Source organism: Microcaecilia unicolor, chromosome 13, assembly GCF_901765095.1.
Source record: "Microcaecilia unicolor chromosome 13, aMicUni1.1, whole genome shotgun sequence".
NCBI lineage: Eukaryota > Metazoa > Chordata > Amphibia > Gymnophiona > Siphonopidae > Microcaecilia > Microcaecilia unicolor.
The window spans coordinates 14,756,580-14,781,159 of NC_044043.1; the positions used below are offsets into that span (position 1 = coordinate 14,756,580).

Here is a 24,580-nt window from a genome sequence, read left to right on the forward strand (position 1 = left end):
CTGACCATTTAACCTTATTCTCTGTTTTCTATCCTTTAACCAGTTTTTAATCCACAATAGAACACTACCTCCTATCCCATGAATTTCCAATTTCCTGTAGAGTCTTTCGTGAGGTACTTTCTCAGATGCCTTTTGAAAATCCAGATACACAATTTCGATCGGCTTACCTTTATCCACATGTTTGTTCACCTCTTCAAAGAAATGTAGTAGATTGGTGAGTCAAGATTTTCCTTCACTATATCCATGTTGGCTTTGTCTCACTAATCCATGCTTTTGAATATGCTCTGTAATTTTGTTCTTTATAATAGTCTGTACCATTTTGCCCGGCACCAATGTCAGACTCACCGGTCTGTAATTTTACAGATCACCTTCAGAACCCTTTTAAAAAAATCGGCGTTACATTGGCCACCCTCCAATCTTCCAGTACCATGCTTGATTTTAAAGGTAAACTACATATTACAATAGTTCTGGTTGCTACTGGGTGTAAATACTTGCCCAATAACCCAATAAGTATAGGTGAGATTGAGAGTAACTTTAATCAAATTAAGTTACAAGAAGCACAGCCTGTACTCTAAAAGCTTAAACTTATACCAGAATCATGAGCATTTCAAGCTACATTTAGACCATTCTCTGCAATCCTATACAACTGACTAGAATCAAAGCAGTGAGCTTTATTTAACTGTTGATGGTGTTATTCAGAGATATTCAGTGCCTGCCCATGTCCGGGCACCGACATTGAATATCTGGGTTTATGCAGCCGGCTATCTTTTACACGATTAACTCATAAAGCTAGGACAGACTTTTATGCGGTCCGATTTAATCTCTAAACTTTGATAGTTAAGTGCTGAATATTGACACTTAACTGCATAAATGCTGACTCCTCCCCCAGACTGCCCACTAAATAGCTGACTTTGGGTTGAGTAGTCTATGGTGATATTCAACTGTACTAACTGGTTAAGGACCATTGGATATCAGCGGATAGCCCCAAACAAGCTGTTAACCAGCCAGGAGACGTTTCTGGCTGGTTAAATCTCTTTGAATATTGACTCCAAAATATTAGAATTAATATATTGTTAATCAGCAAATAAAAGACAAATAGTAGCTGGCTACCTTTGAGGTCTTCTGAGATCATGACTCCTATATCTTTCTTGTTTAACTCTTTCTATCTGTTTACCTTCTCATTGAAATGTGGCAATTAAGCTTTGTTCTCCAAAGCATAATTTGTATGTATTGCCCCCTTGTGAGCTTCCCTGGGTCTGTTGCCAACCCGGCTGTAGTCTTCTTTGGGCAGGCTGTGTTGTGCTCTGCAATGATTGGTGCCTAGTGCTTCCACCTAGGGAAGAAAGTTGTTACGCCACTGAGGGTGATCCGGAGTAGTGAGCCCTTGGGCAGCTGCCAGAGACTGGCAACAGCAGGAAAACCACCCAATCTGCTGGAACAGACTTGGCTTGGCTGGAGTGGAGTCAAATGCTGGGACTGACTTGACTTGGCTGAACTGGAACCAGATGCTGGAATAAACTTGACTTGGCTGAACTGGAACCAGATGATGGAATGGACTTGGCTTGGCTGAACTGGAACCAGATGATGGAATGGACTTGGCTTGGCCGGACTGGAACCAAAAGCTGGAACAGACTTGGCTTGACTGAGCTGGAACCAGAGGCTGGAACAGCTTGGCTGGACTGGATTCAGGACTTTCAAGCAAGGCAGACACAAGCAGGGTAGGGCAGAAGCTAAGGACAAGTAGGATGCACAAGCAGGAAGGGAACTAAAGCTAAAGATGGACAGGACAGAGACACACAGGAAGGAACTGAAACTAAAGACACACAGGGCAGCTACAAGGAAGGAAGCTAGGACTAAAGGCAAACAAGGCAGATACAGACAGTAAGGAACTGAAGCTTAAAGACACACAGAGTAGCTAGATGCAAACAGTAAGGAACTGAAGCTTAAAGGCACACAGAACAAGAACTAGCAGAGCTAGAACAGCAACAAGCACTCACAGATGAAAGCACATCTGAAGACCTGTGTTGCAAAGGTTGTGATCTGGGTCCTTCATAAGATATGATTGGACTGTGCTACCTGGGATTGCATGCTTTCTGTGGCTGCACAATTGGGGTTACATCCACAGAAAGATTGATAAGCGCTGATCTAGTGGAAAGACCAAGAGGACAGAATAGGTAACATCAAAAGGAAATTTAGAAATCAAAGGAGGGGAATGTGAAAAAAAAAGGAATAAAGAAAGGCTATGGAAATGAAAATAAGAAACCTAAATAAAAATAATGAAAACGATCACGTGATGCAGTGAGAGCAACGGCTGTGAAATAGTTGTGCTCCGGGGCCCCCGCTCTTTCCTCTCAATTTAACGGGAATTGGATCTCGCTGAGCAGCGGGGAGACGCTCGAAATCAGCGTACAAATAGTGGATGGACCAGTTCTTGGTCTCGATGCCGGCAGGAACTGCAAGAAAGAACTCTAAAATTGAAAAAGGGAGAACCGCGACGCCTGACGCGGAACCCAAAATGGCGACTGCAATAGCGGGTCCAAATACTGAGTTCACGGAACAACAAGTAGCCCAAATAGCCAAGGCAGTGGGTTTGGCTTTGGAACCGCGATTTGAGGCATTAGCGGACAAAATGAGCAAGTGGGACGCTGTAATAGCGGAATTAACAAAGCGCACGCTGGAAGTGGAAAACCGCGTGTCTGTTGCAGAAGACGCATGGAATACCGCCGAACCAAAGCTGAAAGATATGGCGCTTCAATTACAGCAACAAAATGACAAGATTGAAGAATTGGAAAACAGAGCCCGTCGTTCTAACTTACGGATAGTGGGCTTTCCTGAATCTGTTGCAGAAAGAAATCTGGGACCGATACTGGAAGCGTGGCTGAAGCAAGAATTCGCTTTGTCAGACAGCAACGGGGCACTGTGCCTTGAGCGGGCACACAGGATCGGCAGATTACAAGCTGACAAGACCAGGCCCCGAGTGGCTATTGTGAAAATACATAACTATTTACATAAGGAGGAAATCCTAAGAGGCTATAAAGCGAAGCGAGAGACTTTGAAATATGATGACAACAGGATTCTGATTTTCCCGGACTATTCGGCCGGAGTTCAGGAACGCAGAAAGCGGTTTCACCCTTTATGTTCTAAGTTGGCAGACAAGAAGATTCGTTTTATGCTGAGCTACCCGGCAGTCCTGAAAATACAGCGAGATGGCAAATGGAATACTTTTGACTCTGTGGCAATGGCCTCAGAGTTTGTGAATCAGGACATTGGGGAAAAGAGGGAGACCACCTGAGGACAAGCTGGGGTTAGAAATCAGATGTAAAGCTGGTGATCGTGGAAGAGAAGAGCTGATTTACTGATCTTGTAAAGTTCAAAATGAGGTCATGTTTACTGATGATGTGTTAAGTAACAGATGATGTTTTGCTGATGTTGAAAGTAAAGGGGGGGAGCGGGGGTCCTAGCATGTATGTGATTTCTGGGATGGGTATAGGCTCATCACAAGTACGGGTTTGTTATAAGGGGCAAGGGCAAAGGGTGAGAGGGGGGGGAAGATGGATAAGATGGGATGGGGGGGGGAGGGAAGACTTGGGTCAGAGAGGGGCGGGTAGGACGGGTAGGGAGGGAGCGGGGAGCAATGCAATGTATCTAGGCTATAAATGTATGCAAGTGGGAAAGTTAAGGTGCTGGCATGGCGGTGGTTTAAGATTCAAGAGGCTGGGGGGAGGGCTGGGCTCCCGGACTCGAAGTATATACATAAACATGATTCATAGGTGGGCTGTTAGACAATTGTCTCTTCCTCATGTAAGATAATATCCTGGAATGTGGGGGGGATCTCCTCCCCGATAAAGCGAAAGAAAATTCTGGCACATTTGAACCGGTTGCAGGCAGACATCGCCTGTCTTCAAGAAACTAGACTATCTGATGAGGAACATAAAAAGTTGGAGAGGTCGTGGGTGGGGCAGATAGAATGGGCCTCTTCAGGAGCGCGCAGAGGGGGAGTGGCAATACTGGTTAGGAAGTCCTTGGTTTGTTCAGTTGAGAGGGTCATGGCTGATGATGGGGGAAGATACCTGCTGGTGAAGCTCTGTTTACAGGGTAGGGAGGTATATTTGCTATCTCTTTATGGACCCACTCCATGGGAGCCGGGGTTCTTCCCTAACCTTCTCAAAAACCTAATACCATTTCAAGGAAAGACTTTCATAATTGCGGGTGATATGAATGCTTTGTTGGACCCTGCCCTGGATAGCACGGGGAGTAGAGCACAAGGGACTTTGAATGCAGGGGGGGTAGGGACTTTGTTGACTTTTGTCACATCCTTAGGGGTAATTGACACTTGGAGGTCACTGCATCCGGAAGAGAGGGATTTTACCCATAGATCAAGGGCACATGGCTCTTGGGCACGTTTAGACCACGTGTTTGTCTCAGCCAGTCTTTTCTCAGAGATCTCGGAGGCACAGATAGAACAGGTGGTGATCTCGGATCATGCGCCGATATGGGTAGCGCTGGAGGCTCCAGGGGATAGTCATTACATAAGGCGCTGGCGATTCCCAAATTATTTAGTCAAAGACCAGGAGTTTCTTAAGTATTTGCAGGGGAAGTGGGAGGAGTTCTCCCTTCACAATGAGCAGCACAGGGAGGATCCAGGGCTGTTTTGGTGTACAGCAAAGGCAGTTCTGAGAGGGGACATTATCCAGTACACAGCCACGAGACGTAAAAAAGTTGCGGCTAACATTATAAATCTAACTGGGCGGTTGCGACGGGCCAAGCGTGCATTATTAGAAGCCCCTTCTCGGGTTAATAAAGAAAACTATCTGTCCTTGCAGATAACTCTCAATTCATTGATTCATGAACAGACCAAAAGACAGATGGTTTTTCAGAGGTATAGGTACTTCAGGCATGGAGACCGCCAGGGAGGACTCCTGGCCCGTATGGTAAAATATGTGGAAGGGTAATGGGACAATAGGAGCTCTAAAAGATGCAAAGGGGCGAGTAACAAATCGCACAGAGGGAATTTTGCGGATATTTAAAGAATATTTTCAGGATTTGTACGCGACCAGGAGCCCTCCGAATAAAGAAGAGGTGGTGGCTTTTCTGGAAAGGGCAGGGATGGGAAAGTTCACTCCGGAGGCTCAAGAAGTTTTTGCTGGCCCCTTCCAACCTAAGGAATTGCAGACGGCAATAAAGGGGTTGAAATTAAATTCTTCCCCCGGGATTGATGGCTTTTCGGGAGAATTTTATAAAACTATGCAGCTTCCAGTGTTGAGGTCTTTGTTGGAGTATTATAATGCAGTGCTTGACTCTGGAACGTTCCCGCCACACGAAAACACAGCCCTAATAGTTATGCTCCTTAAACCGGGTAAACCATCAGAAGATCCTGAATCGTACCGGCCCATCTCACTGATAAATGTGGACATTAAGCTTTTATCCAAAATGATGGCGAATAGATTGATTGGTTATCTCCCAGGAGTGGTGAGTACAGCGCAGGTGGGGTTTGTCCCGAAGAGACACTCGGTGCTACACGTTCGCAGAATTTTATTGGCAATGGCCAAGAGTGTCTCTGGGGGGAATCCAGCAGTGTTGGCCAGTTTGGACGCCTCTAAGGCTTTCGATAATGTGGGGTGGGAATATCTTTTTTACTTACTGCAGTGGATGGAAGTGCCGGAAGGGTTTTGGAAGGCCATAAAGACATTATACACTGGAATAGGAGCACACATTGCAGTAAATGGGGGTAGATCGGACTGGTTTCCCATATGCAGGGGAACTAGACAGGGGTGCCCCTTGTCCCCTATATTGTTTGACCTTTTTCTAGAGCCCTTAATCAGAGTATTGAACAGCTCCGTGGAGGTGGTGGGGGTGGACATTGGCTCTGAAATAGTTAAAACGCTGGCATATGCGGATGACATTGTAATGATGTTGTCGAATCCACAGGTTTCCTTGCAGAAGGCTCTGTCTAAAATAAAAGACTTTGGCAGGATCTCCGGCTTCTCCTTAAATTTACAAAAGTCTTGTGCAATGGCCCTAGACGAGACAGTACAACTTGAGTGGAGGGGGGAATTCCCTCTGCGATGGGTAGATAGAGAATTGAAATATTTAGGTGTCCTTCTCCCCAGAGATTTAAAACGGCTTTACTCAGGCAATGTTAAACCGATGATTGAGATGACAAAGCGGAAACTGGCACTTTGGGAGGGACTGCCACTATCATTGTGGGGGCGAATAGCGCTTTTTAACATGTTGATTGCCCCCAAGTGGCTATATTTATTTCAACAGTTACCAATATGTTTGAAGGGAACAGATGAAAAGAGAGTGAATCGCCTTCTTCAACGATATCTTTGGCGGGGGAAAAGGCCTAGGCTCCCGATGTCCACTCTTACATCGCCTAGGGATTGCGGTGGGATGGGCCTGACCAGTTTAAAGACCTTATCGGTGGCATGTGAAATGCGGCACATTAATGACTGGTTCCGGGGTACCTCTGAATTTTCAGTGACACAGGCGGAGGTAAGGTGGTTCCCGGGGTGGCATTTTAGTAGTCTCTTGCATGGGGGGAAAGGGATGCCTCCACACGCACTAGCACACCATCCTCTGTTACCAGCTATGAGAGCTACTTGGAGATGGATTTGTAGAAGACACCAGTTTTCGGGTAAGAGCACGCCATGGTTGGCCATTTGTGATAATCCAGCCTTCCCGCCAGGTCAGGGGGGAGGAGTGTTCCTACGCTGGGCAAGGAAGGGGTTAATATACTTATCTCATGTGCTCACGGAGGAGGGGAAGTTAAAGGCCCTTTCAGAATTAACGAAGGTATTGGGGGAGGAGACAAGTCATCATTTTGCGTATTCTCAATTACATCATTACATTTCCTCCCTCTGCTGGACGGACCTAACTGAAGACGTCCAAGAAGTGCTAGCAGAAATGTATTCCTTGGGGGCGCAGATGTCTGTGCCACTCCGGTTTCATCTTCAGCAATTGAGAGAGACATCATCTGAGATAGATTATGCACGCTTGGTCCGTAGCTGGAGGGAGGACTTGAATTGTGAGGTGACAGAAGATTTATGTAAATCTCTTATAAAACAGTTATACTCTATGAGGATCTCGATTCCACAGAGGGAACGTATGTATAAAATCCTGTTACGAATGTATATACCCCCCAGGAGAGCTTCTAAGATGATAGCGAACTGTGATGGTTCTTGCCCCAAATGTGGAATCGCCAGTGCCTCTTTGGGTCATATGTTTTGGCGCTGTGCACGAGTGCAACAGTTTTGGGGAGGGCTCTTGCAGGCGATAGACAGTCAGTGGGGATGTACAATGTTGAAAGACCCCTTAATAATCTTTTTCAAAAATACCTACACGTCTACGCCGCCAGCAGGATTTAAAAGATATATACAAATGGCTGTTTATTTTGGGCTTACATCCATTCTAAAATTCTGGACATCAGAAACGGGACCCTCTCTAACATTTTGGAGAGCTCAGATGATTGCCCAAATGAGAACAGATAGATGCCAGGTTAAATCATGGGATAGTGTACCTGGGCAGCAATTTCGAATGCAATGGGAACCTCTATGGCTGACTTTGCCCTCACGGGGGAGAAGCTTCATATTGAATTTTTGACTACACTTAGATCATTATGAGAGAGGGGTAGGATGAATCTCGCTGTGTCAGATGGGTATAGAATGAGGACCACACCACATTGAGAGACTACTTGCATTAAGCTCAGAACTTATTGAAGGGTCAGGAAGGGAGGGGAAGGTGGGCGGGGAGGGTTTAAGGGTTCATATGCTGACCGCTCAGATGCCAGAGCAAACACCACAGAGGCGACTTGCAGCCGAAGGGTCATAAGAGTGTAGACCCTGGGCAGCTTTGCATAATGAATGGCATATTAGTTTCTGCCATTAAGAAGCTTGTTGTACAGTGGATATTAAGAGGTTAGACACTGGGACGCCGGTATTTGGGTCCTATGGGAGAAATCGATTAGTTGAATGCTGGCAATGTTGAAGAGTTATAAGAAACATGTCTGTTAAAGGTATCTGAGGGCATGGAAAGGGTGGGGGGTTGGGACATAAAATGTAAAATGCACGAGAATACTGTTCTGTGTTAGATATAATATCTATGTGGTTTGATTTGTGATTATGTACAAGTTCTAAGTTGCTCAATAAACAGATTCAAACATAACTGTAATCAATAGAGGTCAAACAATGGAAAACATGGGAAAGAGGGTGGGATGGTGCCTTTTTTATTGGACGTGACTTGGTGCATTTCTTGATTGGCTTTCGAGGGTTGCCCTTCTTCGTCGGATCGGAAGTGGGCAAATGTGGTTGATGGCATTTGCTTGTTTCCGATCTGACGGGTGGCGGTCTTTGAGGGCTAGTCAGGAGGTGTGTTGAGTTGTGTCCAATGAAGGAGATGTCGTCTTGTTTTCTTTTCCATGTTTTGTTTTGTTTTATTTCTGTTGATTAACTTTAAACGTGGACTAACACAGCTACCACACCTCTCTACTTCTTAGAACTGTAAATGATAAAGATTATTTGTAGAATAGAAAGTTTTGGTTTTACGTATGAAAGCAGGAATTTGCACAGCAATTTCCAAAATACATATAATTTTACGCACCATTAGGGACAGTGCTCCTGGGTGCGGGGTTTAGAAATGTGCACTTTTGAGACTTAAAAAAAATTACACCTGTCATTTTACTCAGATACAACTCCCACACAAAAAGCAGGTGCACATGTAGGCAATTTTTGTAGGCAATTTTCCAAGCGAGTGCACATGGGTACTTTCAATTTGCAAACTGAGGTAAAGTTTTCAGGTAAAAATTATCCATTGATTTTGCAGATATGTGGATAGTTTTGAAAACTGCCTTCCAAAAGACCATTTTTAAGAACGGCCATACTTCTAATGGAGTTGGAATATATAACATTGAAGAAAGAAAAACTCTAGCCAACATCAATATTGTTTACTAAGGAAATCTAATCCCCGTCAGTCTAAGCTTCTAAAATGTCATTATATTTTTTACTTCTTGAAAAAAAAAAAAAAAATAATGAAAACAAGAAAAACTGATGGGTCCTTTTACTAAGGTGCATAGGCGCCTATGCGCATCCAATGTGCGCCAAATTGGAACTACCGCCGTGCTAACGACTGCCCTGGGCGGTAATTCTATTTTTGATGCATGCCCAAAACATGCAGTAGAAAATATTTTCTATTTTCTACCACGTGGCGCTTACCCAGCGGTAATTGGCAGTTTACGTGTGCTGGACGCTTACCACCCAGTTAGTACGTGAGACCTTTCCGCTGTCAGTGGGTGGCGGTAAGGTCTCATACTGAAAATGGACGCGTGCTGGTTTTAATTTTGCCACACATCCATTTTCATCTACAAAGAAACCCCCCCTTTTTTCTAGGTGCACTTAAAAATTGACCTGTGCAGGTCCAAAATGCGCGCCTACACTAGCGCAGGCCACTTTTAGGTGTGTCTTAGTAAAAGGGCATCTGAATTAGGATAAAGAAAAACAAAACCAAAAAACAGGAAAAATAATGAGAACAGTAGATCAAATAATACAAAGGTCTGAAAGTAGTTTTTATCACTGAACAACAGGGGCTTTCAGGCTGATGGGGTTTGGCCTAGAGAGAGTGAGAGAGTTAGAGGGCAATGAAATAAGTTTGTACCCTGTTTACCCCCTCTCCCCCTCCAAAGAAAAAAATACATGCCAATCTGAGAAGGAAGGACGTTAAAAACTCCCAGCTATTATTTCCTCTTTACTTCTTAGTCCTCAAACTAAACAGATGAATTATGGGCATAGGAGAAAGAGGGATAGGAAAGAATGAAAATGCTGCCTTTGCTGCTATCACCACTATAGATTTGGCCTGGCCCAGGCTGCCCATGCATTCAAAGATGTTCTATGTCTTCCCTGGGTGCCAAAATACCTAGTTTTGGTCCTGAGCCCTTATGAGAGTAGAGAGAAACTACATTTATGATTTGACACAATAGAAACTTTTCTTTCTGGCACCCCTGAACGGGTGGCCCAGTTACATTGTATGCTATGACACAAATGGTTAGGCAGAATGGCCTTGAGAAAAAGACAAGCTATAACCCTTTCCAGGTCTACAGTTTCCCAACCAGAAAAATATTCTCTAAAATTCTCTCTGCCAGTGCCTTACAGCTCTGTTCAGTTTAAGCTGTGCTTTGCCAGCAATTGCTCACCATATTGATATTATGGATGTGTCCACTTGAGGGGAACACCAGGGACATACAGCCTCATGTATGCCAACTCCTTTTCCCGTCTGGTTGAGCCCTCTGCTACTTGGAAGCTGCTAGGACTTGAAGCACAAGGGGTCCCAAGAGGCGGTAAAACCCCTGATGCTGCCCTTTGTTGAGCAAATTGGGTCTCTGATTTTATATAGTCTGTGAATAAAATTTACCATTTGTCCAGACAGTTGGTCTGCTTTGTTTGATTATTTCTCTGGTGTGCGGACCCTCACCTCTCTCATTTGTTTGTGCACCCTCTAAAATGTAATGATTTTAATGACAAGAATCTTTGGATGGTGAAAACAAAATAAAATAAAACCCAGGGGCACAGAACTCAGTATGAAAGAGTATTATTGAGATTAAGAGGTATAGGGTGGGGACTTAATAACCGATATCAGGCCATATGGTCAGGTTAAAGAAAAACAGCATGTCTCACCCTACAGGCTGAGGCTTATCTGGTATTGTAAATTAGTCTCCTGGAGTGAACTGTGTTGAATGACCAGGATGAAAGGTATAAATTGTTAAATATTTCCTGGTTGTTGTTTTGGGCTGATTGATTAATCGGTGGAAATTACCCTGGGCCTAGGTAAAAATTTCAAAAGGGTTTTTTAATCAATTAAGTACTGTATTTCAGGGTTGCCGAGAGGGGGGGGGCAGGGGGGAAAAATTCCCCGGGCCTGGGCCTCCAAGGGGGGCCCAGCACCTGGGTCTCTCTCCTGCTCCCAGGCCACCGGCGCTACTGTCCCTGGTCTCACCTGCCTGCCCTCGGCTCCGTCGATAGCCCCCCCCCCCCCTCCGTCCGCCACTGGACCCCCTGCATTCAAATCGGCAGTGCCTTACCTCCGTGTGAAAGCAGCAGATCGCCTCCCTTCGGGCCTTCCCTCACTGTGTCCCGCCCTCGTCTGCTGTAACTTCCTGTTTCCATGAGGGCGTGGCGCAGTGAAGGAGGGCCCGAAGAGAGGCGATTGAGGGGGGGCGGCGGCGGCCTTGCCCCGGGCCCGGCTCAGTCTCTCGGCGGCCCTGCTGTATTTGGCTTACTAATTAAATATACCTTACAGTGAACTTAAGCCTAGTTGCAGGCCTATCATCTGATCAGGGAATAACCTAGACAAGTCTGGCTGTGGCCAAAATGAGGCTGACCGCAGGGAAGGGTGCCAATCAGATAATGTGATTGGATGGCCCAAATCGCCATCTAATAATGCAACATTGTAGGAGCTCCAAAGAGCACCTGTACAGAGAAGGGCAGTAAAATTGAAAAGGGGGTTGAAGAAAGGCTAAACAGGTTAGAAAAGAGATGATTGAGAGGGATATGATAGAGGTTAATAAAATTAGTACTATGGGATAGCTAAATGGGAGTGGTTATTTACCCTTTCAGATATTATTTAAACTAGGAGACACTGTATGAAATTTTTACATCAAAAATAACCGCACAAGTAATGAGTGATGAATTGACATACGGCAAATTAAATAAATAAAAAGGAGAAAAAAGCCTCAGATCTTTGGTCACATTAATTCTACAGACCAGCTTCTTTTGCAACTGGATATATTAACCTCATTGGCAATCAGCCTCCATTAATTACAAAATGCCATTTTAAATTCACAAAATATTTAAACTTATTTTCTAACTTCCTGCATTTTTTAATGTTTATAGTTATGTCATTTTATATTTTTAACAACAAGATTAGGGGGTACTTAGCTTTGAATTTGAGCACTCCTATTCAGTTACTCTCTTCTATGAAATTAACTGGTAGCAGATTTAGAACAAATTTTAAAAAGTATTATTCTGGCAATGTATAGTTAAGCTATGCAATTTGTTGACAAATATCAAATTACATTTTTTAGCTAGGTTTTAAAGACGTTTGGAAAAAAGTTGTGGCAGATACATTAACAATTATAAGGCATACCTTACTTATGGGAATGAGCAATAAATGGAATCTCCCATTCACATCTGTCAGGTACTTGCTGTTGCCTTGGATTGGCTACTGATACTGGGCTTGATTGGCTCTTCTTATTTTATGCCTTTCTTATGCTTTCTTCTGATTCAGTTCCTCAATTTTGTTTCTCTGCAGAAACCAAGGAGGAGTTGGAAGAGTTGATGTCTGACATTAAAAAGACTGCAAACAAAGTGCGATCCAAATTAAAGAGTGAGTATCTGTATACTACTTCTCCCAGAGAAGTGTCTTTATCACATATCTTCTATTATCTGGAAAAGAAATGAGGAACACTGTGTATTGCTGAGCTGCTACTGTTGGAGGAGTGAGTCTCCCTATACCAGTGTCAGGAAGTGACTATCCAGCTTATTTTCGAAAGAGAAAGACGCCCATATTTCGACCCAAATCGGGAGATGGGCGTCTTTCTCCCGTGTGCGACCAAATCGGTATAATCGAAAGCCGATTTTGGTCATCTTCAACTGTACTCCGTCGCAGGAATGAACGAAGTTGACGGGGGCGTGTCAGAGGTGTAGCGAAGGCGGGGCTGGGGCGTGGTTATCGGCCGAGGAGAGATGTTCGTCTTTAGCTGATAATCGAAATAAGAAGGGCGTTTTGGACGAGAATTTGGTCCGCTTTATTTGAACCCTTTTTTTTCAGGTCCAAGTCCCAAAAAAGTGCCCCAAGTGACCAGATGACCACCGGAGGGAATTGGGGATCACCTCCCCTGACTCCCCCAGTGGTCACTAACCCCCTCCCACCAATAAAAACCCACTTTAAAAACTTTTTTCCCAGCCTCTATGCCAGCCTCAAATGCCGTACCCACCTCCATTACAACAGAATGTGTTTTATCCTGTGACAGCCTTTCCCTGGTTCTGATGTGGCTCTCGGGTGAGTGTGACACCTTTTCTGTAATGCGCACTGCAGAGTCACATCAGCAATGCATTGTGGTGGGTGTAGGGTATTGGGCTCCGTGATTCCACTAGCTTCTGTTAAATGCTCACGATGTTGGTAGTTGGTAGACTCTACTCCCATGGTGCTTTTCCCCCTGCATACTGGGTCAGAGTGTACCCTGTTTTGCTTCCGGTAGTCCATGAGGTAGTGGCCATTTTTGTAACACAGTTTTAGATCCCTTTCATGTGTTAGCCACGTTACAGAACTTAGTTCTTCCCTTGAATGTTGCTGAAAGAGGGCATTGTACAGCATTCTGCCAGTTTTGACCTACTGCTAATCTCAGTACCAGGAAGACTTTTTGCCAGTGGGGCACAACCTCCGATCTGCAGTTAACTGTGAGTAAACGTGCTTATTCCAATAAAGGACGTTTTCAGCGAGATTAGTCTTCAGGTGTCAACTGGTGTGCCAAGGTTATACAGCAGCAACAAGTCTTAGAGGCCTGCGTGTATGCAGGTCCCTGGAGCACCTTTAGTGGGTACCGCAGTGCACTTAAGGCAGGCGGGACCCAGGCCCATCCCCCCCTACCTGTAATACTTGTGCTGGTAAATGGGAGGCCTCCAAAACCCACTGTACCCACATGTAGGTGCCCCCTTCACCCCTAAGAGCTATGGTAGTGTTGTACATTTGTGGGTAGTGGGTTTTGGGGGAGGGGGGTTGGGGGCTCAGCACCCGTGGTAAGGGAGCTATGCATGTGGGAGCGTTTTCTGAAGTCCACTGCACTGACCTCTAGGATGTCCAGTTGGTGTCCTGGCATGTCAGGGGGGCAAGTGTACTACGAATCCTGGCCCCTCCCTCGACCAAATGGCTTGGATTAAGACGTTTCTGAGCTGGGCGTTTCTATTTTCCATTATTGCTAAAAAAAAACAAACGCCCAGCTCACAAACGACTGAATCCATGGCATTTTGATCCGTACAAACCGTATTTTCGAAACGAAAGATGGATGCCCATTTTTTTCGAAAATACGGTCTGTCCCACCCCTTCACGTACCCGTTCTCGGACATAGACGCCCATGGAGATGGGTGTTCGTTTTCGATTATGCCCCTCCATGTGTCTCTGTGTAGCACTGTACTAGTGCTCTCTGGAGGAGGAGTGAATGTGTCTGTATTGCTCTACTGCTGCTGTTCAGAGGAAGGACTCTTTATCACAATAGGGCTGCTGTTTAGAAAAGGATTGTGGATTTCTTATATCACTATAATACTGCTGTCTGAATGAGGAGTGAGTGCTTGTATTGCTGCTATTTGAAGGAGAAGTGTCTCTGTATAACATTGTAGTGCTTCTCTCTAGAGAAGTTCTATCTCTGTGCATTGCCATAGCAAAGTGTGTTATGCTAGCTGTGTGTAGGAGCTTGTTCAACAAGAGACGACAGCGTAGATGATAGTTTTAACCCGAGTCCCCGAGGAAAGAAGTTTGAAACCCTAGGCGTCGGGCACTTCCAGGGGAAGGCAGTCAGATATTCATTTCTGCTCTTTGACTCATTGGAGCATGGAGTCAGTCAGGATGCTAACATAAAGATAAGTTCAGTTTCTATGAATGACTATGCCATTTTAAAGTATTGGTTAATGACCATAGGTGGTGCAGGTGTAGTAAATGTATCACTAAAAGACACTAATAGCATGTACACGGTGTTAAAAAGAAGAGTAGCCCGATGAATGAAGTGCTGTACCACCGGGCAATAGTTAATACTAATTGCCGAAGATAGTGGAAAATTCTGAGGGTACTCTTTCAAAAAATAATTCAAAAAATATTTCAATATATATTTTAGAAAGTTTGGCATTGAGAAATTATTAGTTATTAGTCTAAGTAGCAGTTGTCCTGGTTCTAGTGGTGAACACTAGCTGTGTAACATCTTTTGTGTAACTAATTTATTTTCCCCATTCAGATAAACGTGCTGTTGAACTGACTCATAATCTATCACTGTTGGATTCCCTACATATGCAGAAAGAAGCCTGGAATCATGTTACACAGGCAACCATTGTGAACTGCTACAAGTAGGCAAGCTTTGTTAAGGATGTGGAGAGAGACGAAACAGATGCATAAGTACATAAGTATTGCCATACTGGGAAAGACCAAAGGTCCATCGAGCCCAGCATCCTGTTTCCAACAGTGGCCAATCCAGGTCACAAATACCCGGCAAGATCCCAAAAATGTACAAAACATTTTATACTGCTTATCTCAGAAATAGTGGATTTTCCCCAAGTCCATTTAATAACGGTCTATGGACTTTTCCTTTAGGAAGCCGTCCAAACCTTTTTAAAAACTCCGCTAAGCTAGCCGCCTTTACCACATTTTCTGGCAATGAATTCCAGAGTTTAATTACACGTTGAATGAAGAAAATGTTTCTCCGATTCGTTTTAAATTTACTACATTGTAGCTTCATCGCATGCCCCCTAGTCCTAGTAATTTTGGAAAGTGTGAACAGACGCTTCACATCTACCCGTTCAACTCCACTCATTATTTTATAGACCTCTATCATATCTCCCCTCAGCCACCTTTTCTCCAAGCTGAAGAGCCCTAGCCACTTTAGCCTTTCCTCATAGGGAAGTCATCCCATCCCCTTTATCATTTTCGTCACCCTTCTCTGCACCTTTTCTAATTCCACTATATCTTTTTTTGAGATGCGGCGACCAGAATTGAACACAATATTCGAGGTGCGGTTGCACCATGGAGCGATGCAAAGGCATTATAACATCCTCATTTTTGTTTTCCATTCCTTTCCTAATAATACCTAACATTCTATTTGCTTTCTTAGCCGCAGCAGCACACTGAGCAGAAGGTTTCAACGTATCATCAACGACGACATCTAGATCCCTTTCTTGGTCCGTGACTCCTAACATGGAACCTTGCATGACGTAGCTATAATTCGGGTTCCTCTTTCCCACATGCATCACTTTGCACTTGCTCACATTAAATGTCATCTGCCATTTAGACGCCCAGTCTCCCAGTCTCGTAAGGTCTGCTTGTAATTTTTCACAATCCTTCCACGATTTCACGATTTTGAATAGCTTTGTGTCATCAGCAAATTTAATTACCTCACTAGTTACTCCCATCTCTAGGTCATTTATAAATATGTTAAAAAGCAGCGGTCCCAGCACAGAACCCTGGGGAACCCCACTAACTACCCTTCTCCATTGAGAATACTGACCATTTAACCCTACGCTCTGTTTTCTATCTTTTAATCAGTTTTTAATCCACAATAGAACACTACCTCCTATCCCCTGACTCTCCAATTTCCTCTGGAGTCTTTCATGAGGTACTTTGTCAAACGCCTTCTGAAAATCCAGATACACAATATCAACCGGCTCCCCTTTATCCACATGTTTGTTCACCCCTTCAAAGAAATGTAGTAGATTGGTGAGGCAAGATTTCCCTTCACTATATCCATGTTGACTTTGTCTCATTAATCCATGCTTTTGAATATGCTGTGTAATTTTGTTCTTAATAATAGTTTCTACCATTTGCCCGGCACCGACGTCAGACTCACCGGTCTATAATTTCCCAGATCTCCTCTGGAACCTTTTTTAAAAATCAGCGTTACATTGGCCACCCTCCAATCTTCCGGTACCACACTCGATTTTAAGGATAAATTACATATTTTTAACAATAGCTTCGCAAGCTCATTTTTCAGTTCTATCAGTACTCTGGGATGAATACCATCCGGTCAAGGAGATTTGCTACTCTTCTGTTTGTAGAACTGCCCCATTACATCCTCCAGGTTTACAGAGAATTAATTAAGTTTCTCCGACTCGTCACCTTCAAATACCATTTCCGGCACAGGTATCCTACCCAAATCTTCCTCGGTGAAGACCGAAGCAAAGAATTCATTTAGGTTTAACATTTTTTATTGATGATAATAAATCCTAATATACGGTACATATTCCATGTTTTCCATTGTACAAATCTGAAACGTCCACATAAGTATAACACAAACTCATATCATCAGCACTTTAACACATATCTTCCCACCTTGACTATTCCTTAAACCCACCCACTTCCCAAACTTCTAAACGTCAGGATTAATTAACTATTGTCACCGCACATGCAATAGATACAATTTGTCCAAACACTCCTTTGGTCTGATAACTAAGAAAATACGTTAGTGTCCACTGCTGTCTGAGAGTATTCAAAATACTTTCAATCATGTATGTGAGGTCCTACTGAACTCCTTGTTCCTCAGAACCGCTGATTTTTTAATTCGACCTTTCTTACTGAGGACAAAAATATAACAATATTTTCATTCAACATACATAAATTCAATTTGCATTACTCAAAAAGGCAACCCAACATCCAACATAAAATTCTATATTAACATTACCTTTGCTATCTACTTCTTAACAGACCATCAAGACCCTCCCTACCTCCCCACCCTCCCCCCCTTAATAAAAAAAAGGGCGTTACAAATAGGGTTACCATATGGCTCCAGAAAAAGGAGGACGGATTGAGCCAGCCGGGTTTTACTTCCACTGCTTTCAATGGAAAAGCAATGGAAGTAAAACCCGGCTGGCTCAATTACTTCCACTGAAAGCAATTGCTTTTCATTGAAAGCAACGGAAGTAAAACCCGGCTGGCTCAATCCGTCCTCCTTTTTCTGGAGCCATATGGTAACCCTAGAAACCATTTAAAACTAAACTCTGCGCACTCGGAGAGAGGGATTGTATATAGGGTTTCCATATACAAAAATCGTTTTCTTCTCTTCTGGGAGGGTCCCACCGCCCTACGTTCATGCAGAAGCATCTCATGATATATGTTCCTCCAGTGCCAGTAATCTGGGGGATCCCCACCCAGCCAGCCATTCAAGATTAATTTCTTCCCCATCATACAGGCTTTACGAATTAACTGTTGGCTACCTCCACGCTGAAGGGCAAATATCTCAAATTTATCCAATATAATCCCCATGGGGGTAAGACTAATTCTGGATTTTACTAGGTTTTCTAAGTATGTTATTGTCGTTTTCCAATATTTTTGTATGAGTGGACATTCCCAGAGATTATGATAAAACGTGCCCTCCCACTGGTGGCACTTAGAGCACAACGGGTCCGGTACTCCTTCCATTTTAAACACTTGTGCTTTTGTCATGTAAGCTCTATACAAGATTCTAAATTGACATTCCCGCAAATTTGCATTGACCGAGATCGTGGGTATACGGGAAACCAATTTGATTTAGTCTAATGCTAAGCCGGGTTTCTGTAAATCTCGTGCCCAACGTTCCGTGACTCTCTGCATATTTTTGGGAGGTCCCATTGTCCACAATAACTTATGCAGGCCCGATATTGAGAGCCGTTCTCCAGGCATTGCCATAAAAAACTGTCTAACATGCCTCCCATGACCGCTATTCAACTTCTCCAAGTGCAGGGTCTTTATATAATGGGCCAATTGTTGATAGGCAAACTCCTGGCTTGTATCTATGCCCACCCCCAACGCCCCCAGATTTAACAGGCCTCCATTCAACCCCAATACATGTTCTATTCTCGTGATTCCCATAGATGCCCATCTTCGGAACACTATGTTATCTGAACCCGGGGAAAATGAGGGGTTGCCCTGCAATGGCAAGAGGTCTGAGGTATCTGCTGCCAATCCCCAATATCTATTTAAATCTCTCCAAACCTCTCTTATAGGCCCTAACAAGAGACTGTGCCTAAATTTATGCGGCAACGCACTTTGCGGGCCATGAAGCAAATAATGAAGGTGAAATGGCTCAAAGAAAGCCTGCTCCATTCTCCATGGAGTAAAATCCTGCCTACCCAGCAACCAGTCTCCCAAGTGTCTCAACAGACAGGCTTGATTATATCTTTTGATATCTGGAAGTCCTATTCCTCCCACTTTCCAAGAGCCCAGCAATAGCTCCATTGGCATCTTTGGGGTTTCCCCCCCCCCCCCCCCCCATATGAATGCTCGTAGGTACTTATGGAAGAGCTTTATATCTTTATTCCTTAAACGTAAGGGTAGGGTCTGAAGTATATACAGCCACCTAGGAAATTCTACCATACAGAATAGCTGGATTTTTCCATGCAACGTGAGCGGCAATACTGCCCATTTTTGTAACCTTTCCCTCATGTTATCTAGCAACCTAGTAAAATTTAGATTATAAAAGGTCAATGTCCTCATCACCACTTGTACTCCTAGGTATGTAAAACATTCCGTAGCCCACTTTAATGGGAACTCCCCCCCCCCCCATTCATCCTTCACACTATCCATAGCTGTCAATGCCAGAGATTTTGCAAAATTAATTTGGAATCCCGCAAAGTCCCCATACTCCCGAAATAATTCTAATAGCGCTGTTAATGACTTCCTGGGGTCCGTGAGGTGCACCAGAAGGTCGTCTGCGAAAGCAGATACTTTAAACTCTGACGACCCCCACGTTACTCCTGCTATCTCGGGGTGTGACATGATCTCTCTAATCAAGGGGTCTAATACTAAGACAAAGAGCAGTGAGGACAACGGGCACCCCTGTCGCACTCCTCTCCTAATGAAGAATGGCGCTGACTGCTCTCCATTGCACCAGAGGAACGCCTGAGGGTTCAAATAAAGGGCCTCCACTGCTTCCCTAAAGAAACCTTCAATACCTACTCTCTGCAACACCTCAAACATAAACTTCCATACCACCCGATCAAACGCCTTCTCCGCGTCAAAACTTACTAGCAGAGAAGGCTGTCTGAACTCTTCCACTCTCTCTAATGAGGCAATAAGCGCCCTCACATTACTGCCCTTTACAAACCCCACTTGCGGGGATGCCACCAACCCTGGAAGCACCCGGGCCAGTCTGTTTGCTAAACTTTTTGCATAAAGTTTGACATCACAATTTAACAGGGATATTGGTCGATAGGATCCCATCTCTTCCGGATTCTTGCCCAGTTTCAACAGAACAATCATCTGAGCTATATTTAGAGTCTCTGGAACCTTTCCCAGCCTCGCCATAGAGTTAAATAAATTCAGCAATGGCGTAGTCACCTGTTCTTGTAACAGCTTGTAAAAGGCTATACTGTACCCATCCAGCCCCGGTGCCTTGTGAATGTCACTTTGCTGAAGCGCCAGCGTCAACTCCCCCTCTTCAATAGGAGCATTAAGACTTTGTTTCTGCGATTCCAAAATCTTTGGGAGATCAATGTTTTCCAAAAACAACGCGCTATCCAATGTTATCTCCTCAGGCTCCCTATACAGATCTGTAAAATATTTCTGAAACCCCTCTACTATTTCGTGAGGGAGTTTAAGCCTTTTTCCTTCTTGGCCCCGTATCTGTAAAACTCTAGATGTACCCCTTTTCCCCCCAGGCCAAACGCCCCAACAAAGTCCCTGCTTTGTTCCCGTACATAAAAAACTGATGTTTATAGTAGAGAATGGATTTTTTTTTGCCCTTTCATGTAATAGTTCGTTTAATTCTCTCTGGGCGGCTAAATACCCTAATTTCTGCTCTTCTGTCTGGGCAACCTCATATTTTATCCGGAGTGCTCTCACTTCCTTTTCCAAACGCAAAATTTCTTTATCCCTCCGTTTCTTCGTCCACGCCCTATATGCAATGATCTCCCCTCTCAGGACCACCTTTGCTGTTTCTCAATATAACCCGTGCTGCTCTTTATGCTCACTATTATTGATCTCAAACTCTCTCCACTGTGCCTGCAGAAATTCTCTGAATTTTTCATCTCTATAGAGTTTGAATGGAAATGTCCATCCCCCTTTCCCTCTCTTATTCCCCATCATCTCCAAGGTTACCCATATAGGAGAATGATCAGAAATTTCACTTGGGCCAATTTCCGCTTCTAACGTTTTAGAAAACAGGGGTCCAGAGATAAATAAATAGTCAATTCGGGATAAAGAGGAATGGGCCCTAGATAAATGTGTGTAGTCTCGACAGTTAGGATGCAGGACTCTCCATACATCCACCGAATCTAATGTGGCACATAAAAACAGCAGTCCCCGTAAAAAATGTTTCTGCCCCTGGCCTCCTTGGCCTGTCTTATCCACTAAGGGGCCATACACCATGTTAAAGTCGCCCCCCAATATTATATTTCCTCCTTGATATGGATTCAGCATTGACACTATCTCTGTATGAAATCTCTTGACACAAACATTAGGTGCCATAGATATTACATAAAATATAAGGGTTCCCCCCTAACTCCACCTCTGCAAGGACATATCTCCTCTTAACCGATTTAATGGTCAATGGTAGTCCTTTTCTAAACAAAATCAATACCCCTGCCCGTTTATTATCTGCCGGGGATCCTACGGCTGTGCCCACCCACCCTTGCTGGAATTTATCATGCTCTTTTGTGGTCAAGTGGGTCTCCTGGAGGAACACAACATCCGCTGCCTGCCATTTTATGGGCGATGAACCCCCGCCCCCCCCCCCCCCCCCCCCCCCCACACACACACACACATTCCAGGACATCAACTTAATTTTCCCCAGTAATCAGTCAGCATATGAATTTTCCTGGTCATTTTGTATTCTCACTGGAGGGCGCATCTCCCAGCCCTTAGATACTCCCTCCTCTATCCTCCCATGCTCTTCCCCCATCCCTCCTGTGCACAAGACTTTCAAAGGTAAATAATACAACACCCTAAAAGAAAACCAAATATTCCCAAAATCCCTCCCTCTACCTCCCCTTCCCCGAACCTCCCCCCTTCCCTTCCAGTGGTCTACCATACATTGTTCTCTCTTGAGAACTAGACACATGTCGGCCCTTCCCCCCCAGCCCCCTGTTATTCCAACGATTGATTAACAACCACAACCCACCCTGATCTAGTCCCAGGACTTTCATATCGTCCTCCCAACTACAATTATGCTTTACCCATATTGATGATCAGCAGCGCTTTAAAAGCGTCTTCACATCCCTTTGCTTCCAGTGCCCCATGCCCAAAATATGTTGCTTGCGTATAGGTGCATATCTGGACATCAGTGCTGTCGTCAGCTGTTTGTAGATCGTAATCAACAGCTACGTAGTGATGAAACTCCTCTTCAGTAACACCTGCTGGGATGTCAATAGCCTGTTCATCTGACGCATTTTGTTTTAGGTATATTAAAAGCAGGAAGCCGGCAAAAGAATTGGTTGGACCGCTAGATGACCGAGTAAAAGGGGCGATCAGGGAAGACAAAGCCTTAGCAGAGAGATTAAATTAATTCTTTGCGGAGTCACGTGATGCTTGGCGTAGGACGCCGCAGGTTGGAGCTCTGAGGCCCCTAAGTTAACATCTACCCCCCTGATAGCAGTAATCGGTGAAAAAAGCAGCCCGCAAGCGGTGATATTGTTTACGAAGCGCGATAGCAGGAAGAGCGGTGGAAATCGGCCACATAAATTAAAGCTATGACCTCCAAAACGCAGAAGAAGGACGGAGCGCGAGGGAAAACTGGGGACGGCAAGATGGCGGACCCCGGTCCCTCGGGAGAAACTGTAAGCTCCGCCTGGGTGGCAGAAATAGCAGCGGCGGTCTCACAGTTGCTGGAATCCTCAGTTGACCTAAAGCTGAAGAAAATATCAGAAAAATTGGACAGTCTAGATGGTAAGCTGGAAAGATTGAAGACAGATATGGCCGGTTTCCAGCAGCGGCTATCGGAGTTAGAGGATCGGAGCACACAACAGGAAGGCCAACAGAAAGAATGGCAAAAGAAACTCTCCCAACTCAAATCGCAACTAAAGGACCTGGAGAACAGGTCCAGAAGAAATAATCTCAGACTAGTTGGGATCCCCGAAGCGGTACGGGAAGTGGACCTGAGAGAGTGCCTGGAAACATGGCTGCCAAAGGCGCTAAAACTGAAGACCCTGGAAAACACCCTACGAATAGAACGAGCACACCGGCTGGGTAAACAGAGAGAAGGACAGCAGCGCCCGAGAGTGGCGATATGCAGGATCCTAAATTACGCCCATAAGCAGGAAATTCTGAAGGCATGGCGATCAGACGTCAAGCTTCTTTTTTGAGTCACAACGGTTAAGTGCACGCTCCAGTTAACTGCATGTATTTCTTTGGTCCCAGACTCTTGCACTTAAGCGGATTGCACTGTATGTATATATATATATATATATATATATATATATATATATACTAGGAATAAAGGCCCGTTTCTGACACAAATGAAATGGGCGCTAGCAAGGTTTTCCTCGGAGTGTGTGTGTGAGAGTGAGTGTGTGATAGAGAGAGAGTGAATGTGTGAGTGTGTGTGACAGAGAGAGAGAGTGAATGTGTGACAGAGAGATTGAGACTGTGTACGAGAGTGTTTGTGTGAGAATGAGAGTGTGTGCCAGGGGCCCCCTCCCTCCCAGTTTCAGGGTCACCCCCTCCCTCCCTACCAGTTTCAGGGTCTGCCTGGCCCCCCTCCAAGTTCCAGGGTTCCCCCTCCCTCCCTCGCACCCTCCCAGTTCCAGGGTCGTTGCCCCCCTCTCACCCTCCCTCCCAGTTCCAGGGTCGTTGCCCCCCTCTTCCCCCCGCCTCCATTCACGCTGCGATGTTTAAATGAAAAATTAGGGAGCTGTTAGTGTGTGTGTGTGTGTGTGAGATTGAGAGTGTGTGCCAGGGGCCCCCTCCCTCCCTCCCTCCCTCCTAGTTTCATGGTCCGCCCGCCCACCCCCCTCCAATTTCCAGGGTCCGCCCTCCCTCCCACCCACCCAGTTCCGGGGTTGTTGCCCCCCCCTCTCCCCCTCCCTCCCAGTTTCAGGGTCACACCCCTCCCTCCCTCCCAGTTTCAGGTTCCGGCCCCCCTCCAAGTTCCAGGGTCATTGCCCCCCCTCCCTCCCAGTTCCAGGCCAGTTGCCCCCCTCTTCCCCCCCCCCCCCCCGCCACCCTGCGATGTTTAATTGAAAAATTAGGGAGCTGTGTAGTGTAACTAAACGCACCTGCAACATTGTGAAGCTGACTCCGTGGCTTCATTGAAGTGAAGGGTTGGTAAGGTTCGTCAGATTCGTGAGTCTGTAACCATCTCTCTCGGCTCCGCCCTCGCGCCTCTGATAGGTCCGCCGCCCTCGACGTCGAAACGTGATGACTTCGAGGGTGGTGGACCTATCAGAGGCGCAAGGGCGGGGCCGAGAGAGATGGTTACAGATTCACGAATCTCACGAACCTTACGAACCCTTCACTTCAGTGAAGCCACGGAGTCAGCTTCAGAACGTTGGAGGTGCTTTTTATTATAGTAGAGAAGATATATATATATATAATATAATATAATATAATATAATTTTTTTTATGTTGGACTCCTGGGTGGGGTATTATGAAGGGCAGGGCTGATCCTGGGCTAGAGGAAAGGATAAGAGGGAGTAGGGAAGGGCAGGGCTGATGCTGGGCTAGAGGAAGAAATGGGAGGGTGGAGGAAAGTGCAGTCTAGGTATTATTTAGTACTATCCCAGGAACCACTACTCTTACCTATATACATAGTGCCCACCCATGTTAGCTCTGGGTCCACCTAAAATCTCAGGTGAGCAGCACTTTTAATTTGCTCCTACTTTTTATGGGCATCCTTATCCCTTGAGTTTTATATTACAATCCGCTGCTT

The 24,580-nt window shown here is 45.0% G+C and overlaps 1 protein-coding gene across 2 annotated transcripts in view; it reads left to right on the forward strand.

Moving 5' to 3' along the window:
• The window catches only part of STX1A (syntaxin 1A), a 557,770-nt gene that overhangs the window by 336,477 nt on the left and 196,713 nt on the right, over window positions 1–24,580 (forward strand). For both annotated transcript variants that reach the window (XM_030185767.1, XM_030185768.1), the window contains exon 4: window positions 12,298–12,372. In XM_030185767.1, the coding sequence (XP_030041627.1) occupies window positions 12,298–12,372 (75 nt within the window). The remainder of the gene's footprint in view (window positions 1–12,297; window positions 12,373–24,580) is intronic.